General features: G+C 45.6%; 1 protein-coding gene and 1 long non-coding RNA gene across 2 annotated transcripts in view; both read right to left on the bottom strand.

Moving 5' to 3' along the window:
* Window positions 1-23,626, bottom strand: part of LOC145448464 (uncharacterized) — a 459,562-nt gene that overhangs the window by 43,678 nt on the left and 392,258 nt on the right. The window lies entirely within an intron of this gene.
* LOC145448647 (uncharacterized) lies at window positions 15,707-22,550 on the bottom strand. Its single transcript, XM_080327091.1, has 2 exons — window positions 21,792-22,550; window positions 15,707-18,776 (listed from the first exon to the last, which is right to left on the bottom strand). Exons 1-2 carry the CDS (start codon window positions 22,464-22,466, stop codon window positions 18,414-18,416), a joined length of 1,038 nt encoding a protein of 345 aa, XP_080183217.1. The 5' UTR covers window positions 22,467-22,550; the 3' UTR covers window positions 15,707-18,413.

The following is a 23,626-nucleotide window of genomic DNA, read 5'->3' as shown; positions in this document are numbered from 1 at the left end:
TTCTGACGGTGTAGCTCTACAACTTGCAGCAGACTTTTCTTTTGACGCTCATCATCTGTGATGATCGAAGCAAAGTCGGTGTTGAGTTTAACTCCTCGTTCAGCAGCGTCATTAACGACTTTGACATTACTTACAAAATGGCTCATTTCATTGTTACTTACAAAATGGCTCATTTCATTGTATGATTCATACTGAGGCCATTGCTCCACAGGCTGATTCAACCATTCTCCAGAACACTCAAATTCGTTGAACAAATGCCATGACTGGGGGCCCACTAAATCAGCCAAAGTGGTGTTATCCTCTATAGTCCTTTCTGACGAGAGAATGGGAACTTTCTTTTTCCGAGAACAAGGCATAAACCACAGATTCCACAATGTACCATGGATGCTTCTTCAACTTATTGAGAGCAGATTCAGCAACATCTTTATCGGTAGTTGCGTAACCGCGTATCTCCTGAATGAACCGCAAGTCGTTTCCCCGCGCGTCACGCCCAATGCTGCAGTCCAGCCAAGCAGGAACATAGAATAAGCTTAGAAACAAGTTCATGCGTTCCAGTTGAGTCGAGAAACTTTCCGAGTATTGCATCTGATCAGCCCACATGAACATATTCTGAGAATATAGAATAGTCCTCATCCACCTGGCATGATGAGTAGGACCCGGCTTTTGATGTGTTGCACGAAATGCAGCACCCAAGACAGTTAAGGTGTTGATGACGCATAGCTTGTAGTCATCCCTTGAAAAAAAATCTTTCTAGGCTAAGGCCTGTGCTAAACGAGCTTCAACGGCCAACGCTCTTTGTTTGTAGCGCTCTGGGACATCCAAAATTCGAGGGGAAGCATTCCTATCTATTTTTGTCCAGCTTTTTTTGAAATTGTTGAATAATGTGTTTTCAGGACCTGTGGTTTCAGGTCCAAAAATGCTTTTCCAGACACTCTTTACCACCAACTCCAATTCATGATGGCGGCAAGCATGATACAACATTCTTTTACCTAGGTGGTCTTCCAGTAACTTTGCAGCTCCTTTTTTCCATCCACTATTGCTTGATGTCGTGTCAAATACCAACGCGGCAATGGAATTCTGCTAACTCCAAGTCGTTATCAAATCAAATGCAGTTTTTGCTTGGACCTCTCCTGTAGCATTTTTAATCTTTTGAATTCCAAGTAATTTTCCATTGGTATGCTGAGGATGAGAAGACAAAATAACAGCCAATGCTTCATACTTTGTTTTATACCTGTCTTCTGTCAACTTTCCATCCCAGTGTATAGCAGCATGATTCGGTAGGTCTTGTTGAAATGACTCGTATATTTCATGCGAAATCTCAAGACGATTAGCCTCTCTACATCTCTTTATAGTTGACCTGGATAGCACAAAGTCATTCAAGTCCCCACCGCATTCCTGTATGAAGGCACTAATCAACATTGTTGCTTCATTATCGGTCAATTTAAGACGATCCAGCGCAGCAGTAATCTCTTTGTTATCCAACAAGTTTCATGGAGCTTGCAAGTTCAACAAAATCGGATTTGATCGCAGCTTCACATTCAGAGGGTGCAGTGATCGCAGCGTCATATTCAGAGGGCGGAGTACTACTTTTTCATCCCCAGATGATGATGACATCAATGAAACAAATTCCTCGCTAGACGGATCGTCACTGATCTCCGTTGGAATCTGTGCCAGGCTTTTTTCGAAGATTTTATCTTTTCCTGCGAGCTGTGCGTTTCGAGAATGCTGTTGGTCCTCAGAAAATGCAAGGTCATCATTCTTCTTCGATGGAGACAACTGCGGATCATTTTTTATAAGCGATATTGCGTCGCTATGTGCAATGTCCCACAACTTATCAAGTTTATCACAAAATGCTTGGCGCTTTCCCCCAGCATCATTTGATCGAGCCCTGCTCTTTTTAAGAGCAAACCAATTCTCGTAAACTTGTCCCAGAATTTTTACAATGTGTTGCGTTTGCTTAATAGGTATTCTTGCCATATTCCATATTTTGACAACCTCCTCAACGGTTTGAAGAAGACAATCCTGAGTTTTGGTCGTTTTAGGGCAGTGGTTCTTAACCTTTTTTCCTCCAGCGCCCCCTTTCAAAAATTATCGTGCTCCAGCGCCCCCCAACCTCATATTGTAAGGAATGTAATAAAGACAATGATTAAGAGGGAGGGCCGTAACAACACTTCGTCAACCCCCTAAAAACGATTGCCTTGCGCACCCATAGCGTGATAAACCAAACTTCCAAGGGCTTCGCCCCCAAGAACCCCGTAGCGTGATTTCGATGTTCAGCAACGTTTGTGTGGCTTGGTCGCCCTAGGTACCAAAATTTTCTATAATGCATGAATGAATAGGTGGTATTACATATAAGTCGCTATAAACTTTTTATCCTCTCAGCCCACGTAATCAGATTTACCAGTAGCGCTGAGTGAGCTGATGTATGGGAAAATAAATGGCACGTAATTAATAATTAAACATATTCGGGCGTGCAAGTAGGTACAATTAATTCGTTACCAGGGCCGTAACAGCACTTCGTCAGCCCCCCCAAAAAACGTTGGTTTTGGGCCCCCCACTCCGCGATACGCTATTATCTGATACTAGTCATCTACATTGGGTGTCCATTTACTAAGGCAGCTATTCTCGCCTGGACGCGCGATGCGCGAAAAATTTCACTAATTAATGACCGAATTGGTCAACATGATCGGGAATTGCATCTATATTGAGATCAATTTTTATCCTCTCTATGCTCACGTAAGTTATGACCTTTTTTTAGTCGTTACGCACTGTTGTACAAGGGTCAGCGCAGTGAGTTGTTGAATGTGCGCAGACTCATCAAAACTTAGATCGAACATTGTGAGGTGTCTTGGAAACTGTAGGGCCCGTAACTAATCATTAAACATATTCGGGCGGGCGAGCCCGTTGGTATGACTTCGTTGCATGATGTTATTTCGTGACCTCCTGTCTGCTATATCAAAAAATATAGAATCGCCCAACAGGGATATCGCCGAACAGGAATATCTAGTTTTACCTATCCCTGTCGCCCAATCGTACTAGACTGAAAGACGCACACGATTTCAAATTGATATTTCTTCACTGCCATATAATTTTTCCCTGCCAGATGGAATTCGTCTTCTGGGGTTCAGAATGCCATTGGGCACCCATGGACAATTAAACCTATATGTCTTTTGTAGGCTATATAACGAAGTTTTCGGTGTTAATTTGCTCTGAATACTCATTAAGGATATCCTACCACCACATCATCTAATGCGAAGCCATTTTCCTCGAGCGCCCCCCATACCGCCCCCCTGAGCCCAGCGTCCCCCATATCACCCCCTGAGCGTTTCCGCCCCCTTCAAAATCGCCAGCGCCCCTTGGGGGGCGCTGGAGGCAAGGTTAAGAACCACTGTTTTAGGGCATTCCTCTTTCAGATACAGCAAATACTGTAGAACTTGGCGTAGACTCTACGCCGTAGAGTGGGTAACTTGGAGTGAATAATACACTCAGATGAATATCCAATCAAATAATGACCAGACTTCGATCTCGGGCAATTCCCTGCACAGACAACCGATGTTCCCACCACTACCTCTCCAAATCTCCTGAAATTTGGTACACGCACAGATGAGCTAATTCCAAACAGGATGAACTTTATTTTATGAAAATTGGACTTGAGGGTCAAAAGTTACGTCACTTTGAAAATCGACAATTTTCTGCTCATTTTGGGTCTGAACTTTCAGGTTTTATCAATGCAATAATCAAGAAGGTGTAGCTAGATGTTAGACCAGTGGTTCTCAACCTTTTTCGCCTCGCGGACCGGTAAAATTTCAAAAAATGTCTGGCGGACCGGTGAACTGTCAAAATTGAAATGAAGCCAAAATGTAAAGCATGCAACCGTATTTGGCAATTATATGATGCTATAGAGAGTGACATTTGGAGGGTTTTTATCGTATTTAATAATATTCATGATGGCATCCATGGGATTTTATGGTAGTGAGTCTGCCAAGTCGAGGTAAAATTGCCTTGTCCAGATAAACGTGCTACCGCTGAGAGTCGTTTACAGTCTTTCGCGCCAAAGGCCGTGGGTTTAAATGGCCACGCCAACTCAATACCGACCGACAATATCAAGAGAAGAAGAGTATCGGAGTCGAACCGAGCAACTTGTCGTGCTACCTTGCTCATTGCCCACTGCCACCAGACGCAGGCTAATCCGGCAACTGCGAATACAGTGCGTGCCGCAAGAAAATACATTACAGCAGCTATACCGGCCATCCGCAAATCCGGGCCGAAAAAGCACTTCGTCAGCCCACCCCCAAAAACGTTGATCTTGGGGCCCCCACAGGGCGATACGCCAAACTTCCGGGGGCTTCGCCCCAAGACCCTACGCTTGGGTTGATATTTTCACCTGTACTTGTGATCACATCCATTCTACTCAGCGTAAGCAGAGAGTTTACGTAGCTTATCGCGACAATGGCGACAATTTGCGATCATTTACGACTGAAGCGCTTTTCTCGCAGTCGAATTTTAGGCCCAAATTTCGGAGTCCCCTATGTTAACCTAAACTTCATTATGTGTGGATACGTCGTGGTGCGGTAATGGCTGACGCCGAAATGCCTATAAATCATGCGTATTTCTCAGAGGAGGGCACCTAATGAGCAAGACATTTAGGAACACTAAATCGTGCAAAGCCCGAAAAGAAATTGAAAAATGTTGGAAAAAGTTTCAAATAAAACGCTATGATTTATATTCATTTGCGAAATAATTTTGGGCCCTTTTCAAGCTCGGCCCCTCTCCAATTTGGCGGTTTGGGGTGCCCCAGTTACGGTCCTGCACAAAATAAATGAATCGAAAACCAATGATCAAACTGCGCTGTTTAGCGATGAGTGAGCTCGTATCTGTTCTGTATTTGTCGCTCGCATGTCGTCAAATGAAACGTCTTGATCTCTAAGTCAAATCAAACATGTTTCTAGCCCCAATGTTACCTCACGAAGTTTTGAGTCAGTTTAAGATTAGATCTTTTATTTATTTTATCAAAGGACAAGCCTTCAACATTGCATCTTGAAATTAAAGTATAAAATTGCAATATTCCTCGCGGACCGGCAGGAATGTCGTCGCGGACCGGCACCGGCGGTTGAGAACCACTGTGTTAGACGACAGTTGAGATACGGTACTTGGATTTATCTGAAGCTTGTCTGATCGTCTATATTTCCAAGTAAAATTTAATGCCCTGTAGGTTAGGGCCAAAGGTTAAATTGAGGGGGAATTTGGTCAATGGTCTAAAATCAGTCAGGCGTTACACGATTTAGACTGCGGATTGCTCAAAAACATCTTAAAATATTTTGGAAAATAGGATCTTAAATGAAAGTTTGCTTCAAGGAGACTTCGTTCATAGCTGTTTGATTTTGGCTATTAGACTGTAAAGTGATGAAATTGCAGTTTCAAGAGCACACTTCATTTGCACATGGAAATGCAGTAGTAGTAGGTTGCGTTCGGACATCGAGTCTGGGGTGTGTGTGGACATCATGTCTGAGATGTGTTACGACATCATGTCTTGGGTGTGTTCGGACTGTGTTGCCATTGAAAAGTATTGTCTGGGGTGAGTTCGGACTGCTTTGCCCCTCGGACATCGTGTCTGGGGTGGGTTCAGACAGTTTTGCAACTCGGACATCGGGCCTAGGGTGTGTTCGGAATGTGTTGCCATTCGGACATCGTGTCTAGGGCGTGTTCGGACATCATGTCAGGGGTGTGTTGCTACTCGAGCATCGTGTCTGGGGGGGCTCGGACATCATGCCTGGAGTGTGTTAGGATTGTGTTGTCAATTGGACATCGTGTCTGGATATTTTTGTGGTGCGCCAGATATGCCTCAGACCTGATATCTGCGCACATTTCTTATCCAGACATGCTCCGGAGCTGATGCCTGCGTACTAAATACCTTCAGGCATTGTCCGAAACGGATATCTGCTCACTTAGTGGACACAGACATACGTCAGACGTGATACCCGCGTACCAAACGACGCGTGACCTATATATGACCTCTTTATTTGCGGTTTTTGCTTATATCTGCGAGAGCTGGGTATATTCACAGTAGTGATAGCTGAGTATATATCCACATCCACAGTAGTGATAGCTGAGTATATCCACAGCTATCACTACTCTGGATATACTCACCTCAACTATCACAGATATCACCACTGCGGATGTGGAAATACTCAGCTATCGCTACAGTGGATATACTCAGCTATCGCAGATATCAACAAAAACTGCAAATATAGAGGTCATAGGTCAAACGTCGTTTAGGACGCGGGCATCACGTCCGACGCATGTGTATGTCTAATAAGTGCGCAGATATCCGGTTCGGACCATGCCTGGGGGTATTTAGCACACAGGTATCAGCTCCGGAGCATGTCCGGATAAAAATAGTGCGCAGATATCAGGTCTGAGGTGTTCGGATTGTTTTGCAACTCGGACATCGTGTCTTGGGGGCGTTCAGATATTATGTCTTGGGTGTGTTCGGACTGTTTCGCAACGCGGACATCGTATCTTGGGGGATTTCGGATTGTGCTGTCACTCGGACATCGTGTCTGGAAGGTGTTCGGACATCATGCCTGTGGTGTGTCCGGACTATGTTGTTACTCAGACATCGTGTCTGTGATATGTTTGTGATGCGCCAAACATGCCTCAGACCTGATATCTGCCACTATTTTAATCTGGACAGTGGACATGCGTCGTAGCTCTTACCTGCGCACCAAATACCCCCAGGCATATTCCGAATCTGATATCTGCGGGCTTAAGGGACACATACATGCGTCAGACGTGATACCCGCGTCCTAAACGCCATTTGACCAATATATGATCTCTATATTTGCGGTTTTTGCTGATATCTGCGATTGCTGGGTATATCTACAGCAGTGATAGCTGAGTGTATCCACATTAGGGTGGTTCAAAAATAACCTTTTTTCCTGAATCTTGCAGGTTACTTGATTAAATCGTTAGGTTGCCTTAAAACGACGCACACCAAATTTGAATTCATTCCAACCAATATTCGCGGATTTCGTAGAGTTTGAAAATTTTGAATTTGCCTAAAAATGCAAAAAAAAAATTTTTTCAAGTTTTTCTGCCAACCCCATGAAATTGTTGCGCTGTCTTCAAAAACGATGCAAAACAAATTTGACTCAATTCGAAGCCGTAGAAGTGGAGTTATTTCAGTTTTTCTTTGATAATTCTGGGATTATCCTTGATCGGTGGATCATCTCAGAATTATCATCAAAAAACTTGAATAACTCCGCTTCTGCAGCTTGGAATTGAGTCAAATTTGTTTTCCATCGTTTTTGAAGACAGCGCAACAATTTCATAAGGTTGGAAGGAAAATTTGAAAATTTTTTTTTTTTGCATTTTTAGGCAAATTGAAATTTTCAAACTCTACGAAATCCGCGAATATTGGTTGGAATGAATTCAAATTTGGTGTGCGTCGTTTTTTAAGGCAACCTAACGATTTAATCAAGTAACCTGCAAGATTCAGGAAAAAAGGTTATTTTTGAACCACCCTAATCCACATCCACAGTAGTGATATCGCAGTGATAGCTGAGTATATCCACAGTAGTGATAGCTGTGGATGTACTCAGCTATCAATTCTGTAAATTTGGATATACTCAGCTACCACTACTGTGGATATACCTAGCTATCGCAGATATCAGTAAAAACGCGTCGTTTAGGACGCGGGCATCACGTCTGACGCATGTCTGTGTCCAGATATCCGTTTCGGACAATGCCTGAAGGTATTTAGTGCGAAGGTATCAGCTCCGGAGCACGTCTGGATAAAAATAGTGCGCAGATATCAGGTCTGAGGCATGTCTGGCGCAGCACAAACATATCCCAGACACCATGTCCGATTGACAACACAATCCTAACACACTCCAGGCATGATGATGTCCGAATCCCCCCCGCCGCCCAGACACGATGCCCGAGTGGCAACACAGTCCTAACACACCCCTGACATGATGTCCGAACACGCCCTAGACACGATGTCCGAATGGCAACACATTCCGAACACACCCTCGGCCCGATGTCCGAGTTGCAAAACTGTCCGAACCCACCCCAGACACGATGTCCGAGGGGCAAAACAGTCCGAACTCACCCCAGACACTACGTTTCAATGGCAACACAGTCCGAACACACCCAAGACATGATGTCGGAACACATCCCAGACATGATGTCCACACACACCCCAGACTCGATGTCCGAACGCACCCTACTACTACTGCATTTCCATGTGCAAATGAAGTGTGCTATTGAAACTGCAATTTCATCACTTTACAGTCTAATAGCCAAAATCAAACAGCTATGAACGAAGTCTACTTGAAGCAAACTTTCATTTAAGATCCTATTTTCCAAAATATTTTAATATGTTTTTGAGCAATCCGCAGTCTAAATCGTGTAACGCCTGACTGATTTTAGACCATTGACCAATTCCCCCTCAATTTAACCTTTGGCCCTAACCTACAGGGAATTAAATTTTACTTGGAAATATAGACGATCAGACAAGCTTCAGATAAATCCAAGTGCCGTATCTCAACTGTCGTCTAACATCTAGCTACACCTTCTTGAATATTGCATTGATAAAACCTGAAAGTGCAGACCCGAAATGAGCAGAAAATTGTCAAAGTGACGTAACTTTTGACCCTCAAGTCCAATTTTCATAAAATAAAGTTCATCCTGTTTGGAATTAGCTCATCTGTGCGTGTACCAAATTTCAGGAGATTTGGAGAGGTAGTGGTGGGAACATCGGTTGTCTGTGCAGGGAATTGCCTTCTCGTTCTTGGTGGGTCCGACACAACCTTTCTCCGCTTTGTTTCAGACATTCTTCAACCAAATTCTAGCCTACCAGCAAATTGGATAACTCAGTATTTTACAGTAACACTAAAATTGAGGCAAAGATTACTGACATAACATATTACATAACTTCCAGTAACATTTTACCAGCTTAACACCAGCTGGAAATATCTGCGCATCTGTTCTCGAGCTCGACTCACAATCACAACACGATGGTGCTTCTTCGGTATACGATTCATAACAAACGTGCAACCAATACATGTTTCCCATGAACACGATAGACCGGTTCTGCATGGTATAACGAAGATACATCTGGTATTTATAGGACTGCATTTCAGTACAGTTATGAATACAGATATATTTCCCATCCTTACATAGCCGTCTTGAACTGATAACTTCACAAAAGCTCCAAATCAGTGACACGGTCAACACTACAGATAAAGATATGACGTAAACACTCTGGTGGATCGTCAGAAGTAGGGAGAATTGACTCGTGGGTCTTTGGCGGCTTTGCGCGCAAGGAAGACCGCGATGAAAATGACCAAAATTGGTTTTAGAGGTGTTTTTATGCACTAAACTATCATTTGGAATTACGCAAAACAAGTTTCCAAAAAATTGCCCAAATCTGAACAACCCTAGTGGACAGTCTGCAACATCGAAGAAAATAATATACACAAACATAACAGACAGTAACCACAGTAACACTTGTCGAAGAATATATGAATAATGTGGGTAGATTCTCTTACTTCCAGGTGTTGTGTTTTGAATTCATGTTGAGGTAGTTCTTTGATATTGTCGGGTAAGCTATTTTAAATATTTGGGTCCATATATTCAATGGACTAATGGGTCAGTCTGGAGTAAATGCGGTGAACATAAAGATGTCCAGATTCTGTTCTAGTTGAATATCCTTGCAATTTAGTCGCATCGTCCGATCTTGCGAAGAAAAAACAGGTTAACTCAGCTCATATATTTTGTGACTTTTTGCAGAGGCAACTTAACGGACGGGTGTGTATGACCTTTGCACAGATATTGCTGTGCTATCTAAAATGGGCGCAATTGATAGATAGTGCTATAAAGCTGGCGGCCCGAAAGCATCCTGAAGAATCTGCTCAACGCACAACACTTTCTTTTGTCACTAATTTTGACAAACCTTGTGCAATCGATACCTTAACATTCGCGCAATCATACCGCAGCCATGATTGGATAAATGCTCGCCAGGAACTGAAAAATTCATCTCAGCTAATTGGAAGTCTACCATACAAGTCTGATACAATACATGCAATACATGCTGAATTCTCAGTCAAACAGTGTAACACCTATTTGATAAACATATGCACAATACGCATTAAATCAGCAGTATAACACGTATTGACAAAATATGCACGATGCAACAAGTCGCACAGTGCTATAAATCCGTAGACAGGAGACGTCTACGTTAAAGCAGAGTTTGTGGTTGAGAAATGCAAGTTTGTGTTAACTTGAATCGTAATTCCAACAGAGTCCAAAAGTGTTTCCGCAAGATGGCGTCGGATACCCTTACCGTCGCGTGACTGGTCCCGATGTCGTCAGATCCGCTCTCAGATTCCTCAATTAACGAACCATGAAAATACGTTCTGCATTGAATGATAATATTCGTTCGTTGTTTCATATCTACAATTAATAGACATTCATCAACCTCTTACATTTTGTAATCAGATACAAAGCGCTGATCTTTAACCGTCGCCTCTTCCGTTCGTTTTGTCTGGACGCCGCACGTTGAGCTTCACTTCACGGCCAGAAAAAAACAACGCGCAGCTGATTGCGAGCAAAATATTATAGGGCGCGCGATATCAAATATGCCGGACCTGATGTGTGAAAGGTATCCCGCCTGACATTCGGCAGTCGACAAGCGTGTCCACATTCCAGTCGAAACACAAGGACTTACTACTAAATAAATACGGTCCTTCCTTCCTCAATATTACCGGACGATAACGACTGACTTCTCGGTCTCGCTTTTCACGACACGTCGCCCCATTTCTTCTCGGACCGCGCCTCTGTTACGTGTCGAAGGGAGCACTCTAAATCGTTTCATTCAGCATGTAGGGGACAAGTATGAGCTGAGCATTGCATAAAAACGTTAATCTACGCCCGATTTCCTGTCAAAGTGCTGGTTAAGTTGGCTTGATAAGTTGGCTTGATAAGTGCTCGGTTCCGACAGCAACAACGGGAAACTAGCGTAGTTAAATGCAAAATATTGTCATGTACGATCGTGAGCTCTCAAATGTCGACTCGCACATTTATCAGCGACACACTGGGCCCTGCGATCCGATCTCTGCTGCCTCGCTATTGTCTGAACGCCGGCCGTTCATGGCGATCGGAGAGATATCGCCATATATAGTACGCGGGCTGAAAAAAAGTTTGCTGTCCGAACGAAACGACGAGAAAGAAACGTTCTTGAATGTACCTCCCTCGATTGGTGCAATTTGATTATCTAGGTGTCATTGCAGCAAGTGCGATATGAGCACATGTCGCAACCTTATATATAAAAAGGAAAATCCATAATGAAAATCCCAATGGTTTGAAATTCGATCCGCGTTAAGGTGTCTTTTCAGCTCGAGAAGCTACATAATTTCTCAACAACCATTGGACGATAATCGTCGAAATGAATGGGGGCGCTAACCTTTGAAGTCGTTGCCGGTCTTCATCACGCAGTCTGCGAACCCGCTCATAATAATATCTGGATACGGAAAAGGGAGCACGTCAACGCCGCACATTTGAGCTTCATGGCCAGATGAAAATAAATCTCAACTCATTGTGCGCGATTTTCCTTCGATATCGACTCAATCGGCAACGTAATTGGGGCGTCACACAAAATTGGATACGAATTGAAATTAGAATGTGCCAGACAGACACAATACCCACATCCTTGACCTTTCTTTGTCCTGGCCGTGTTGCCTCCAACCGGCGGCTGGTTGCTGGTTGCGCGCGCATGACGTTCCTCGTATACGCGTCAGGCGTCAGGACTCCGGAGCTGGAGGGGGGAGAGAGTCCCGGAGCTGTATCCGGATCCAGTCCTTACTGGATCCGGTTCCGCCGGTTGGCTCTTGCATCCCGAGCGGTTAGAGCCGCTCCGAACTAGATCTGGACCTGGACACCTAGGCGGAGCTCCTGGTTTACCATGATATTTACCAACCTGTACCGAGACTCGCAACAAGTACTTTGTTTACATTACGGGCCGAACCCGATGCATAAGCTCATGCAGTAGATCCGTTGAGCCTCCCGGAGAGCATTCATTGCTAATATTTCAGGCACGTTCATCAGTTCCTTCGCATGACTCGGTACGTAGACTTATTCCAGTCCGTCCAGATTTGGTACCCTCCCTCGCACACGATGGTGGAGAGAGCATGCAGATCATAAACGGAAGCGTTTGTAAACCGGAACATATCCTCCTCTGCTCTATCGGAACTCCAGCATCCGCGCCAATTGAGTACAATGGCGCCGTAAGCATCCGCGCCAATTGAGTACAATGGCGCCGTAGACCACACGGTCCACTCTAGCATGGGACGTAAGCTCGGCTTTCTTACAGTATATCAGCGACGATCTTAATGTCGACCGCCCTAGCGACCTTATTCTTATTCACGAGGACGAGGTAGGGTTTCCGGAGTCCCCCACTGATCTTTATGTGGGGCTCCCACCAGACTTATTCGCTGCTCTCCTCGGCCTTTTTCTTAACATAACGCGCCACGCGGTCATGCCGTCGGATTCGGGCCGAGTGCGACCTGGGACACACTTGAAGGATGTGCCACAGTGACGTAATTCGCCCGGAGCATTCACACCACTTCTCGGTATGCAGTCGTCCCCGCGCTTTACGAGCCGGTGTCGGCATGAGATTTCCTGTGATCTTAATCGCTCCGATGTAATTTCTTCCTGGTGGAATGGTCGCTCGTTCGATCCACTGATTCGCCTTCCCGATTTCATTGGCGGTACTGAGGCCGCTTCCATCAACCTAGGCCACGAGACGCTCTCGCATCGGGGCCGCCAGTATTAGGTTGGTGTCTGTGGCCGGCAGTGACGGTTTCATTACGCTACACGGAAGGCGAACGCGGCTTTCACCGCCTCGTCTTCGACGCCTTGTAGGCGCACCAATATCCGGGCTTCAAGCACCGGAATACGCTGACTGAGTGACATAACAACCAGCCCCCGTCTTGATTTGAATGGACAAACGCAATCGGTGCATCCTTCGGTAGCTTAAGCCACCTCCGGACCGCCTCCGTCACCTAACGATCCATGCGACTCAAATATCCTTTGGTCGCATTCGCAGGTACCAGCTGATGTATACTGGGGAGTGCATGTTTGCCAAGCATGCACTGTACAGTGTACATGTACATATGCTGAAGCGGTTTTAATTGAGCCAGAGATAGTTCGGATAACTCTCTTTTTAGGCGTTCCGCCACTTGAGCTAAAGTGTTACGAGCATTGATAGCTACCCCGAGGTATCGGAACGAGTCCTCAAACCCCCGGCTCTCACGGCAACCCTCACGATGGTAGAAGAGTTGACCGCCCAGGATTTCTTCTTATCGTCCGTTTGGATGAACAGAGTCGCGCACTTCAGCGGGTTGATCTTAAACCCGCATTCCGCCAATTCCATTTCGAGTTTCGCCAACTGCGCCCGTGGAGTCTTAAGATTCATGGCCGTAAGGATCTCATCATCGGCGTACGCTATTTGCAATCACGGACGCTCTCCAGTTCGTAACCAAGTTCGCCATCGAGTCTCGACAGAACCCAGTCGATGACCAGATGTTGGATCCCTCTGTCGGACACTGAACGGGTCGGTATGTTGTCTGACCGATACCCGGATACGCTAAGGCGGGTCGAAAGATCACCATAGAACGCCTTGACATAGGCGAAGAAGGGAGCGGGGCTCCCATTCTCCGCGATGCCGCAAGAATGGAATCTTGCGACACCGACTCGAACGCCTTGGCAATATCAATCAACACGAGACAAAGTTGCTTCCTCTTCTCCTTCGCATACCCAATCAGGGTCTGCAGCAAAAACGCGTTCTGCAGGAGCCCATCTCCTGGGCGGAGACCACACGGTCCACTCTAGCATGGGACGTAAGCTCGGCTTTCTTACAGTATATCAGCGACGATCTTAATGTCGACCGCCCTAGCGACCTTATTCTTATTCACGAGGACGAGGTAGGGTTTCCGGAGTCCCCCACTGATCTTTATGTGGGGCTCCCACCAGACTTATTCGCTGCTCTCCTCGGCCTTTTTCTTAACATAACGCGCCACGCGGTCATGCCGTCGGATTCGGGCCGAGTGCGACCTGGGACACACTTGAAGGATGTGCCACAGTGACGTAATTCGCCCGGAGCATTCACACCACTTCTCGGTATGCAGTCGTCCCCGCGCTTTACGAGCCGGTGTCGGCATGAGATTTCCTGTGATCTTAATCGCTCCGATGTAATTTCTTCCTGGTGGAATGGTCGCTCGTTCGATCCACTGATTCGCCTTCCCGATTTCATTGGCGGTACTGAGGCCGCTTCCATCAACCTAGGCCACGAGACGCTCTCGCATCGGGGCCGCCAGTATTAGGTTGGTGTCTGTGGCCGGCAGTGACGGTTTCATTACGCTACACGGAAGGCGAACGCGGCTTTCACCGCCTCGTCTTCGACGCCTTGTAGGCGCACCAATATCCGGGCTTCAAGCACCGGAATACGCTGACTGAGTGACATAACAACCAGCCCCCGTCTTGATTTGAATGGACAAACGCAATCGGTGCATCCTTCGGTAGCTTAAGCCACCTCCGGACCGCCTCCGTCACCTAACGATCCATGCGACTCAAATATCCTTTGGTCGCATTCGCAGGTACCAGCTGATGTATACTGGGGAGTGCATGTTTGCCAAGCATGCACTGTACAGTGTACATGTACATATGCTGAAGCGGTTTTAATTGAGCCAGAGATAGTTCGGATAACTCTCTTTTTAGGCGTTCCGCCACTTGAGCTAAAGTGTTACGAGCATTGATAGCTACCCCGAGGTATCGGAACGAGTCCTCAAACCCCCGGCTCTCACGGCAACCCTCACGATGGTAGAAGAGTTGACCGCCCAGGATTTCTTCTTATCGTCCGTTTGGATGAACAGAGTCGCGCACTTCAGCGGGTTGATCTTAAACCCGCATTCCGCCAATTCCATTTCGAGTTTCGCCAACTGCGCCCGTGGAGTCTTAAGATTCATGGCCGTAAGGATCTCATCATCGGCGTACGCTATTTGCAATCACGGACGCTCTCCAGTTCGTAACCAAGTTCGCCATCGAGTCTCGACAGAACCCAGTCGATGACCAGATGTTGGATCCCTCTGTCGGACACTGAACGGGTCGGTATGTTGTCTGACCGATACCCGGATACGCTAAGGCGGGTCGAAAGATCACCATAGAACGCCTTGACATAGGCGAAGAAGGGAGCGGGGCTCCCATTCTCCGCGATGCCGCAAGAATGGAATCTTGCGACACCGACTCGAACGCCTTGGCAATATCAATCAACACGAGACAAAGTTGCTTCCTCTTCTCCTTCGCATACCCAATCAGGGTCTGCAGCAAAAACGCGTTCTGCAGGAGCCCATCTCCTGGGCGGAACGCCTTTTGTCGAGGGTCCAGATTAAAAACCCGGCTTCCAGGCGTTGAGCCAAGATTCAGTGAAAAGCTCCAAGACACACGTACGTCGGCCAACGTGATGGGACGATGTTTCGCCGGATTCCGTCGTACTGTAACAACCGGTTTAAATTGTGAGGTAATTATGTCTCTGTAATTAGAACTCAGACGAGTAGTTTGTCCTTGCGTAGGCTGTAACTGTCTGGTACTTAACTCTGAGAAATTGTCCTCTTCGAACCGTTGCTATCGTGAACTCTTCAGACGGATATATGTTCAAAACACAGTTTATTCTTCTACGTAATTCAGTAGGTTTAGCATGAAGTCTCATCTCGAATTTGCTATCGCACGAGTTTATAAATGCTCGATATTATCGTAATAGGAAGTAACGTCACGTGCGCATATAGCGTGGAATTGCACTGTTGATATACGCCCTAGACACACCGTCGCACTGTCTCCATTTTGAGGGAGCGGACATGCAATGAGCGGAAGTAAACAACAACACATAGGCGTAACAACAGTTCCTAAGGCAATCAATACCACTTACTCATAAAGTCCGAATACTAAGACTACGAGAGAGATGAACACATTTTCTACATCTTTTATAATATACAAGTTAGCCTAGCAGATCACAACACAATTCCAGAGTAATACACTAGAATAAGTAATAGTAACCTAACACTACACAACAATCTAGATTCATATACAAGAAGGGGTAGCCTAACAACTAACTACATTTAGCCTATAAAATACAACACAACTCCAGATAACCAGAGCAAAATCGTTATTCAACACTACCCTATTCAGATTAATACACTACAATAGGTAGCCTAATACAAAAAAAAATACACAATACGTCTCAGTAGGCTATGCTCAAGTGCAATCACCAGCCACGTCTGAGAGGCTATCCAACTTTAACAACAGTCAATGACCACTCATATATACAATGTGGTCGTTACATACGGCAATTGTACTTCGCTAGTACAATTAGATTGGATAGGGTCGACGTCTATCACAATCTACACTCTCGCGCGGTGCTCTCCGTTTTACTCCTCTGTGGCCGGGCGACTGCCTGTATTCTTCGGTGCGTCAGGACTTACTATGGACGGGGTTACCTTCTGAGGGCGCGGCAATGTTGGCGAATCGTGACGAGTCAGAACGGCATCAGGTTCTCGGTCATGTACCATTGAGGTGGGGACGATTTGATCACCCCGGTTGGCATCCGGCATAGATTGAAGCGGGAGCTGAGTTTCCTCGGTTATGGTTTCGTCGTGCTTTAAAAGTGGCTGTTCGGTATCGATATCGACTGTGTGCCGTCTCGTGCTTGCGTCAGAGTCATACTGATACTCGTCAGATAGTGCCCCAGAAGTGCCCGAATCGATCGATCGCAATTCAATGTTCTGATCGGAGTTTTCGCCACGCGTCGTAGGAGGAGGAGGATTTGCACCGCGTCGAGTCGAATAGCGTTCGCGCAACGTGTTCACCGTGTCTGAAATAAACTTCACACCGGCAATACGATTGTCATGAAAGGACTTACGCATTACATTGCGTTTAGAACAAAATAATTTACAAGTTAAATACAATCCCCAGATCATAGCGTTCAATAGGATAAAAATCAAAATGTATTGGACAATTGGGCTCGTTACACTAGCCAGTACGTACAAGATACTGCCCCTAAAAGCTGCGTAAACAATTTTAACTGGAAGTGACGGATCGGCTACGACGTGAACACCGATTTTACTACGATTAGCTAAGTGGGAGGCTGATAATTCACGCAACTTATGAACCAACAACATGCTATGGGACATGTGAGCCAACACGCTGTCATAATCCGTACCCAGCGAAGGGTCTATTTTACTGAAAATATCTAAAAACGTTTCAGTCAGATTTACAGGATGTGTCGATTCTATAATCGTATCTATACCGTCATGCATTGAGAATTTAACCTCTCTTACTGACGCGTTCTGCGAAACTAGTAAGCCATTTCGATATTTAAAAAACGACTTCCCTACTTTAAAAATTTTTGTTGTATTTTTCGACCCGAGATCCAATGTAAGCGGACCCAAGTAGGCTGTACCATTGTCTACGAGGGTGGCCATACGTGATAAGTTTTGCCCGAACTTCACAATCGGGCTAGCAGATAATCTCCCGTCTGGCAAGAACAAACTTTCCTGTACTACGACAGTCTGTCTAAAACATTGTTCAGCCTGAATTACATCGCCGGCTTGACGTCACCGGGGGCGCCCTTTGGTTGGTGTCAAGTATAATGCGGCGTTCGTATTTAACGGGAGCAGCGATTTTTGGATATTATACATCTGGTGTTCAGCGTTACATTCGAATGCGTTTAAATTGGACACAAGACTCCGGTACCGAAAATCAGATTGATCTTTTACCTCTTGTAACGTCGCTAGTAGGAGACGTAAGCTAGGAGTGGTACGATTGAAACTTGCGGCCGGCTGTTCAATCGATAATCGTCGCATATCCCCATCTTTACAACGTTTCGGCACGACATAAAATTCGTTGACTAAGCAGATGATAGATCTCCCTCGGATACACCTTGTGGTCTCCGATGTACAAGATCGTCTGGATCTGAAACTTAGTCCCAGTGACGTCATCTCAATTCTTGTCGCATATGGATAACGCTGTCCATAATGAATTACAACTTGGCTATTTTCATTATCACAATTGGGTAACGGTATCTAGATAATGCACCATAGTCCCAATTTACCGTAGCTAATTTGTTCGGCAATGTCCTTGAGTGGGGACACATTTTGACCTATCACTGGCGTCGGATCGTAAAGCTAGGTTAAGTGTGTCATAACGATATCTAAGTCATGAACAATCAATTTTTCGCAGATACCCTTCATCTGAAGTTGGCTAAGTCCAATCTACGTGCAAGGAATTATTGGTAGCGTCGAATCAACGTCACGGTTGACAGCACAATCGCGAGAAACTGAATTGACGGATACCCCATAATCTTACAGCCACTTCGGTTTTCTGACAGCACGTCCTAATCTCGTGTGAACCGGAGTAACTATATCGTTTCTGGAAGTAGAAATTGGCAGATTATTATTCGATACCTCCTGACTGGACGGCGTGGTCGCCGGACTGCCATTGTGCGTATTTCCTATAACGCTCGTAGCCACTGTATTCTCTGCCAGCTCAATCTGATCTGAAGGAAATAGCTCGACACAATCATTATGATGGAGTTGCCGTTTCCCAGTTATCGCGCTCTCCACGTGTTTCCCTTCATCGCGCATTTCGTGGGAACCGGATATCACTTGCTTGTTCGGTGCTGGCGGCAAAAAATCTGAGATGCCGTCTCCTTCGTGAAATGCGACCTTCACGTTGGCCAAAGACACCAGTATTATAAGCAAAGATAATACCAAGATAAAAGCTGCCCCAATGAAGTCACGGGGTACCTTAGCTTTGTCAAACAGAAATGAAAAATCAAAATCAGAGCCAACATTCATTGGAAGAATGTCAACTTCCCTAAGGCAACGTTCACTGCTAAATTCAACCAGTGAAACACATCCTGTAGACAAGTCGCAACGAAACCAAGGGAATGAACCTTTGAACGAAGTCGGGTATTCGAGCTGACATAAAATAATTGCAGGAATCTGTTCAAGCCCGTAAACCCCAATTAAAAATTCGGCTCCGGTAAAGATGTAGCGGCAACCCAGCGCTGTTTTTCAAAGTTACACGGGGTTACACACTTAGAGGCCCTCTTACCGTAACGATGATGATACCAGCAAAAGGGATGTAACACCATAACCTGACCTTCGGCAGAACCCGAATTACTGGATCTGTTCCGCTTCCCACTGTCTTGCATTGGTGGCGTTGGCGGTAGAAATTTTGAATGCACTGCATTGACATAACCAGAATTTTCCGTAAAACTAGCATCAACGCGCTGAGCGACCGTCAACAATTCGTGGATATCAATCTCTGGCCATTGAGCGACTAAAGCCTGGCGCACGCGTGGCTCCAAAAGTGTGACAAACATAGATCTTATTGAACGTCTACGCGCGTCACTGTCCACGTGGCCAAAATGAAAGAAATTGGTGTAGTAAAACGCTTGTTCAGGTGACAAACTACCTTGATTAGCAATGTCCATAATGAACGTAGCACAAGCGTGAACAGAATTTATTCCAAAACCGTCGGATGTTAATTCAGCTAGCTCAAAGCTTTGTTCCGGACAACGTGTTTCACTTTTAATATTATTCAGTTTATTTCCAACTAATGTCATTTGTCGTTGAACGTCCGCGTCATGTGCATTCACCAAAGCCGATTCGACATCCATATTAGCACGCGGTGACTGTACGGCGACATTGTGAATTGACTGTGGCGCGGTTATATTGTGCATTGACGGCTGCTCTTGACTAGGCACTATCGATCGCGAATCTAGGTTTTGCACCGGAAATTGTGCGCGTGTGAATTTTGACTGCGATAGTATTGGCGCGGCTAATTTTTCTGATAAACGCGTATCGGCGCGTATATTTTGCATGGTCGCCGACCCTGTTTCACGTGAGGTAACGCGCGTTTGATGTGCGAGAGGCACTATTTGCCCGTTTTGTCGTCTTCTCGAAGTTACATTAGTCAAATCACGCAATACATTTGCTGGCGTATTGGCAACGTTACTTAGCACAAGACGATTAACTGCTTCACGGTCGTCATATTTCAAATCTATATCAGAATCTGTATCGATGCTCGTCCTCGTGGAATCATCCGATAAAACGGACGCACTATCTGAGTCCTCAAACGGGAATCGAGCACCACCATGAATAACTGATTTATTTTCATTTTTCATGCCAGTAGGGACAGCATCTACACTCTGAACAGAATTACCGGGTACCACAGTTTCCTGTGGAACATTTTTGGCGTTACTGACTTCATCGTGAGGTGAGTCCTCATCAGGCTTTATTTTCGTATCTGCGCTATCCATCTTAAGATTGTATAACACACAGGTCTACACAGATAATGACTCATACACAATAACAACAAAATAAGCACACAATAATTATATAGCATGCACAATCAACTAGGGACTGCCGTGTGAAGTCTATATACCAGAACGGAATAAGAACACGTTACCTGAGTTGCGAAGTTATGCGTATCTTGATGGCAATACGTATAGAGTCTGTGCTGATGATATATCCAAATAATCTCGTTCAAGGCACCATGTAACGATTAGGGTAAATTGAGGTATTATTCTCTCTGTAATTAGAACTCAAGACGAGTAGTTGTCCTTTGCGTAGGCTGCACTCTGTCTGTACTTAACTGAGAGATAGAACGTCCTCTTCGTATACCCGCTGATCACAACATTGGTGTTTCGTCCTATCATCACTGTGGGGCATCGGTATTTAGTCAATGCACCAGAATTCCAAACTACTGTGGCCAACTGATTACGGCAATGCCCTTTATTGGGGGCACAATTTGACAAATCAGTCTGGTCAGATCGCAAGGCCACTTTCAGAGTATCATAAACGATGTCTACGTCATGAAAAATCAAATTTCGCAAATACCCTTTGTCGGTTGTTGGCCAGCTCCAGTCTATGTGCAAGGAATTGTTTGTAGCGTACAAACCATCCCCCATTTCTTCCAAATTCCCGTATTGTGATAATTTAGTAACGATCGCATGCTGACATTCTGCCAGGGGAATCTGGTAACGAACTTCCTCTGATACTTCTTGGCTGTACGTCCCGAAGAAGAAGTAATGCGATTTCCACTGTCGTTCTGTTACATAACACATCTGACCACGAAAGTGATGGAAACGGTTACGCAAGGCATAAATGTCAGCTATGCACTTCTCTGAACGGGTTACGGGGTTAGGTACACACTCATCTGGCGGGGTAATTTCGATAAACTCAGAAACAGCATTCTTTGTACAAACTTCAATGTCCAACTCGATATCCGTGCTATTCACTGGGGTCGTTTGGATCAACGTCACGCTTGACAGCACAATCACTAGCCACAGAATGGACGGATACGCCATAATCGTTCAGCCACGTCGGTCTCTTGACAGCACGTCCTAATCTCGTTTTAACCGGAGAAATTATATCGTCTCTGGAAGCAGAAATTGGCAGGTTATTACTTGTTACCTCCTGACTGAAATTCGCGCTCGCTGGTCTGTCATTGTTCGCATTTCCTAAAACGTTAGCGGGAACCATATCCCCTGACGGCTCAATCCGATCTGAAGGAAATACCTCGGCACAATCATTATGACCGATATGTTGGTCTACATCGACAGCTTCCACCACGTGTTTTCCCTTGCTGATTTCGTGAGAACCGGATATCACAGGCGTGTTCGGTCTTGGCGCGAAAAAATCTGACAGGCCGTCTCCTTCGTAAAACGCGACCTTAGCTCGGTCCAATGGCACGTTCATTTGCCTGCCTGAAATTGCAATTTTCAAATGATGTTTGCCTCGGTATAATACCTCGTAAGGTCCCAGGTATGTGGGGCGCAGTCCATGCATTAAGCCAGGCTCTTTCACGTAGACAAACTTGCAGCGGTCCAGGTCTTTCTGCAATACCTCAGTGATTCTGTCAACGCGTGTTCCTGTCGGTTTCATGCCATCAAGAAAATCGTAGATTTCGCTGACGTATTCAATCCTCTGCGCCGGTCGCGACGTTGGGTCACTGTATTCAACCAATTCACAAGGTAAACGGACATTCTCACCAAACATCAGTTCATATGATGTGAAGCCCAGATCTTCCTTGACCGCCGAACGAATCCCCCACAGCGCCAAGCCGAGGTGCGACACCCAATTAGCAGGATTACCATGTGTTTTCAGGCTGATCTTCAAATCTTTGATTGACCTTTCAACCAAGGAGTTCGTCCTGGCGCAGTACGGAATAGAGAATTGTAAATCGGTGCCAATCTCCTGCATGAGAGCTGTGAATGTAGCAGATCGGAAGTAGCTTGCTTGATCACATATTGCTACCTTAGGCGAGCCAAACATACTAGCATATCCCCACAGAAAAGCATCACTTACGCTGGCTGCGTCACACGTGATCATTGGTACAGCAGTCATAAACCTTGTAAATCTGCATACCACGACAAGCACGTAACGGTACCCCCTGCATTGAGGCAACGGTCCTGCGACGTCGATATTCACGCTCATCCATCTCTTGTGCGGAATTGGCAAATTCGTCAGCTGGGGCCGGTTGTGAATCGTGAACTCTTCAGACGGATATATGTTCAAAACACAGTTTATTCTTCTACGTAATTCAGTAGGTTTAGCATGAAGTCTCATCTCGAATTTGCTATCGCACGAGTTTATAAATGCTCGATATTATCGTAATAGGAAGTAACGTCACGTGCGCATATAGCGTGGAATTGCACTGTTGATATACGCCCTAGACACACCGTCGCAGTACCTTTCACCTTCGGTGTTAGGATTGTATGAGCATCCTTTGCGCTCCCCGGGGGATATGATGCGAGGAGCCAGAGGTTGTAATTCGCTCTCAAGGTCTCCCTATCGAGCGATCTTAGCTCTTCGACGGTCACCCCGTTGGGTCCAGGTGCAGCGACTTTCATTGATCTTAGTGCCGCATCCAGCTCAAGTCGTTGGGCCGGTCGGACCAAATCCCATACTGTGAGGTTCAAAGACTCAGGTTTCCTACTGTCTTTCTTAGAGGCTGTTTAGAAAATGCCACGCCAGAACTTCTAAGCTCTTGCGGGTTGGAGCGGCACGGGGGGCGACTCTCTATGATCGCCGGACAGAACACATCGCGCGCATTCCGCTCTGTTTCTGCGTAACTTCCTCTGGCATTGCCAGTAGTCCCACCGCGCGAATTCAGTAACTCTACCTGTAATCTAAAAAAACACTGAAACGTTCTAGTCACCAAACCCTCTCCTCTTTACAGCGTAGACTTTCCACACGTATTTACCAACTCACGCCTACATAACGTAACGTGTGACATCGTAACCTTTATAGTACAAGCGCGTAGGTAGTAATCACCGCAATGGCTGGAAACCTGAACGACAGTTTGCGTGTTGATGATCGACAATTAATGACAGCCAGCAAACACGAGATATATCTAGGACATGTTGGGATATCTTTTTGTTGTCCTAATTTACTCGAAATTATGTTTGTGCATATCTTGTTATTATCTTGTTATTTTGCAACTCGCTAAAATAGTCACTGGAAGCCCCCAACAAGCATTTATGTGCTACACCTGAAATGATCCG

Source organism: Botryllus schlosseri, chromosome 10, assembly GCF_051294905.1.
Source record: "Botryllus schlosseri isolate E-star chromosome 10, Bs_hap1, whole genome shotgun sequence".
Taxonomy (NCBI): Eukaryota; Metazoa; Chordata; class Ascidiacea; order Stolidobranchia; family Styelidae; genus Botryllus; species Botryllus schlosseri.
This window is presented reverse-complemented; position numbering and strand designations above follow the sequence as displayed.

Coding starts and splice junctions, on each gene's coding strand:
- LOC145448647 (XM_080327091.1), bottom strand. CDS start 22,466: ATGACTGCTGTACCAATGATCACGTGTGACGCAGCCAGCGTAAGTGAT. Junction 18,777..21,791: donor TGCCATTGGACCGAGCTAAG/GTCGCGTTTTAC, acceptor GCCAACGTGAAG/GTCGCATTTCACGAAGGAGA.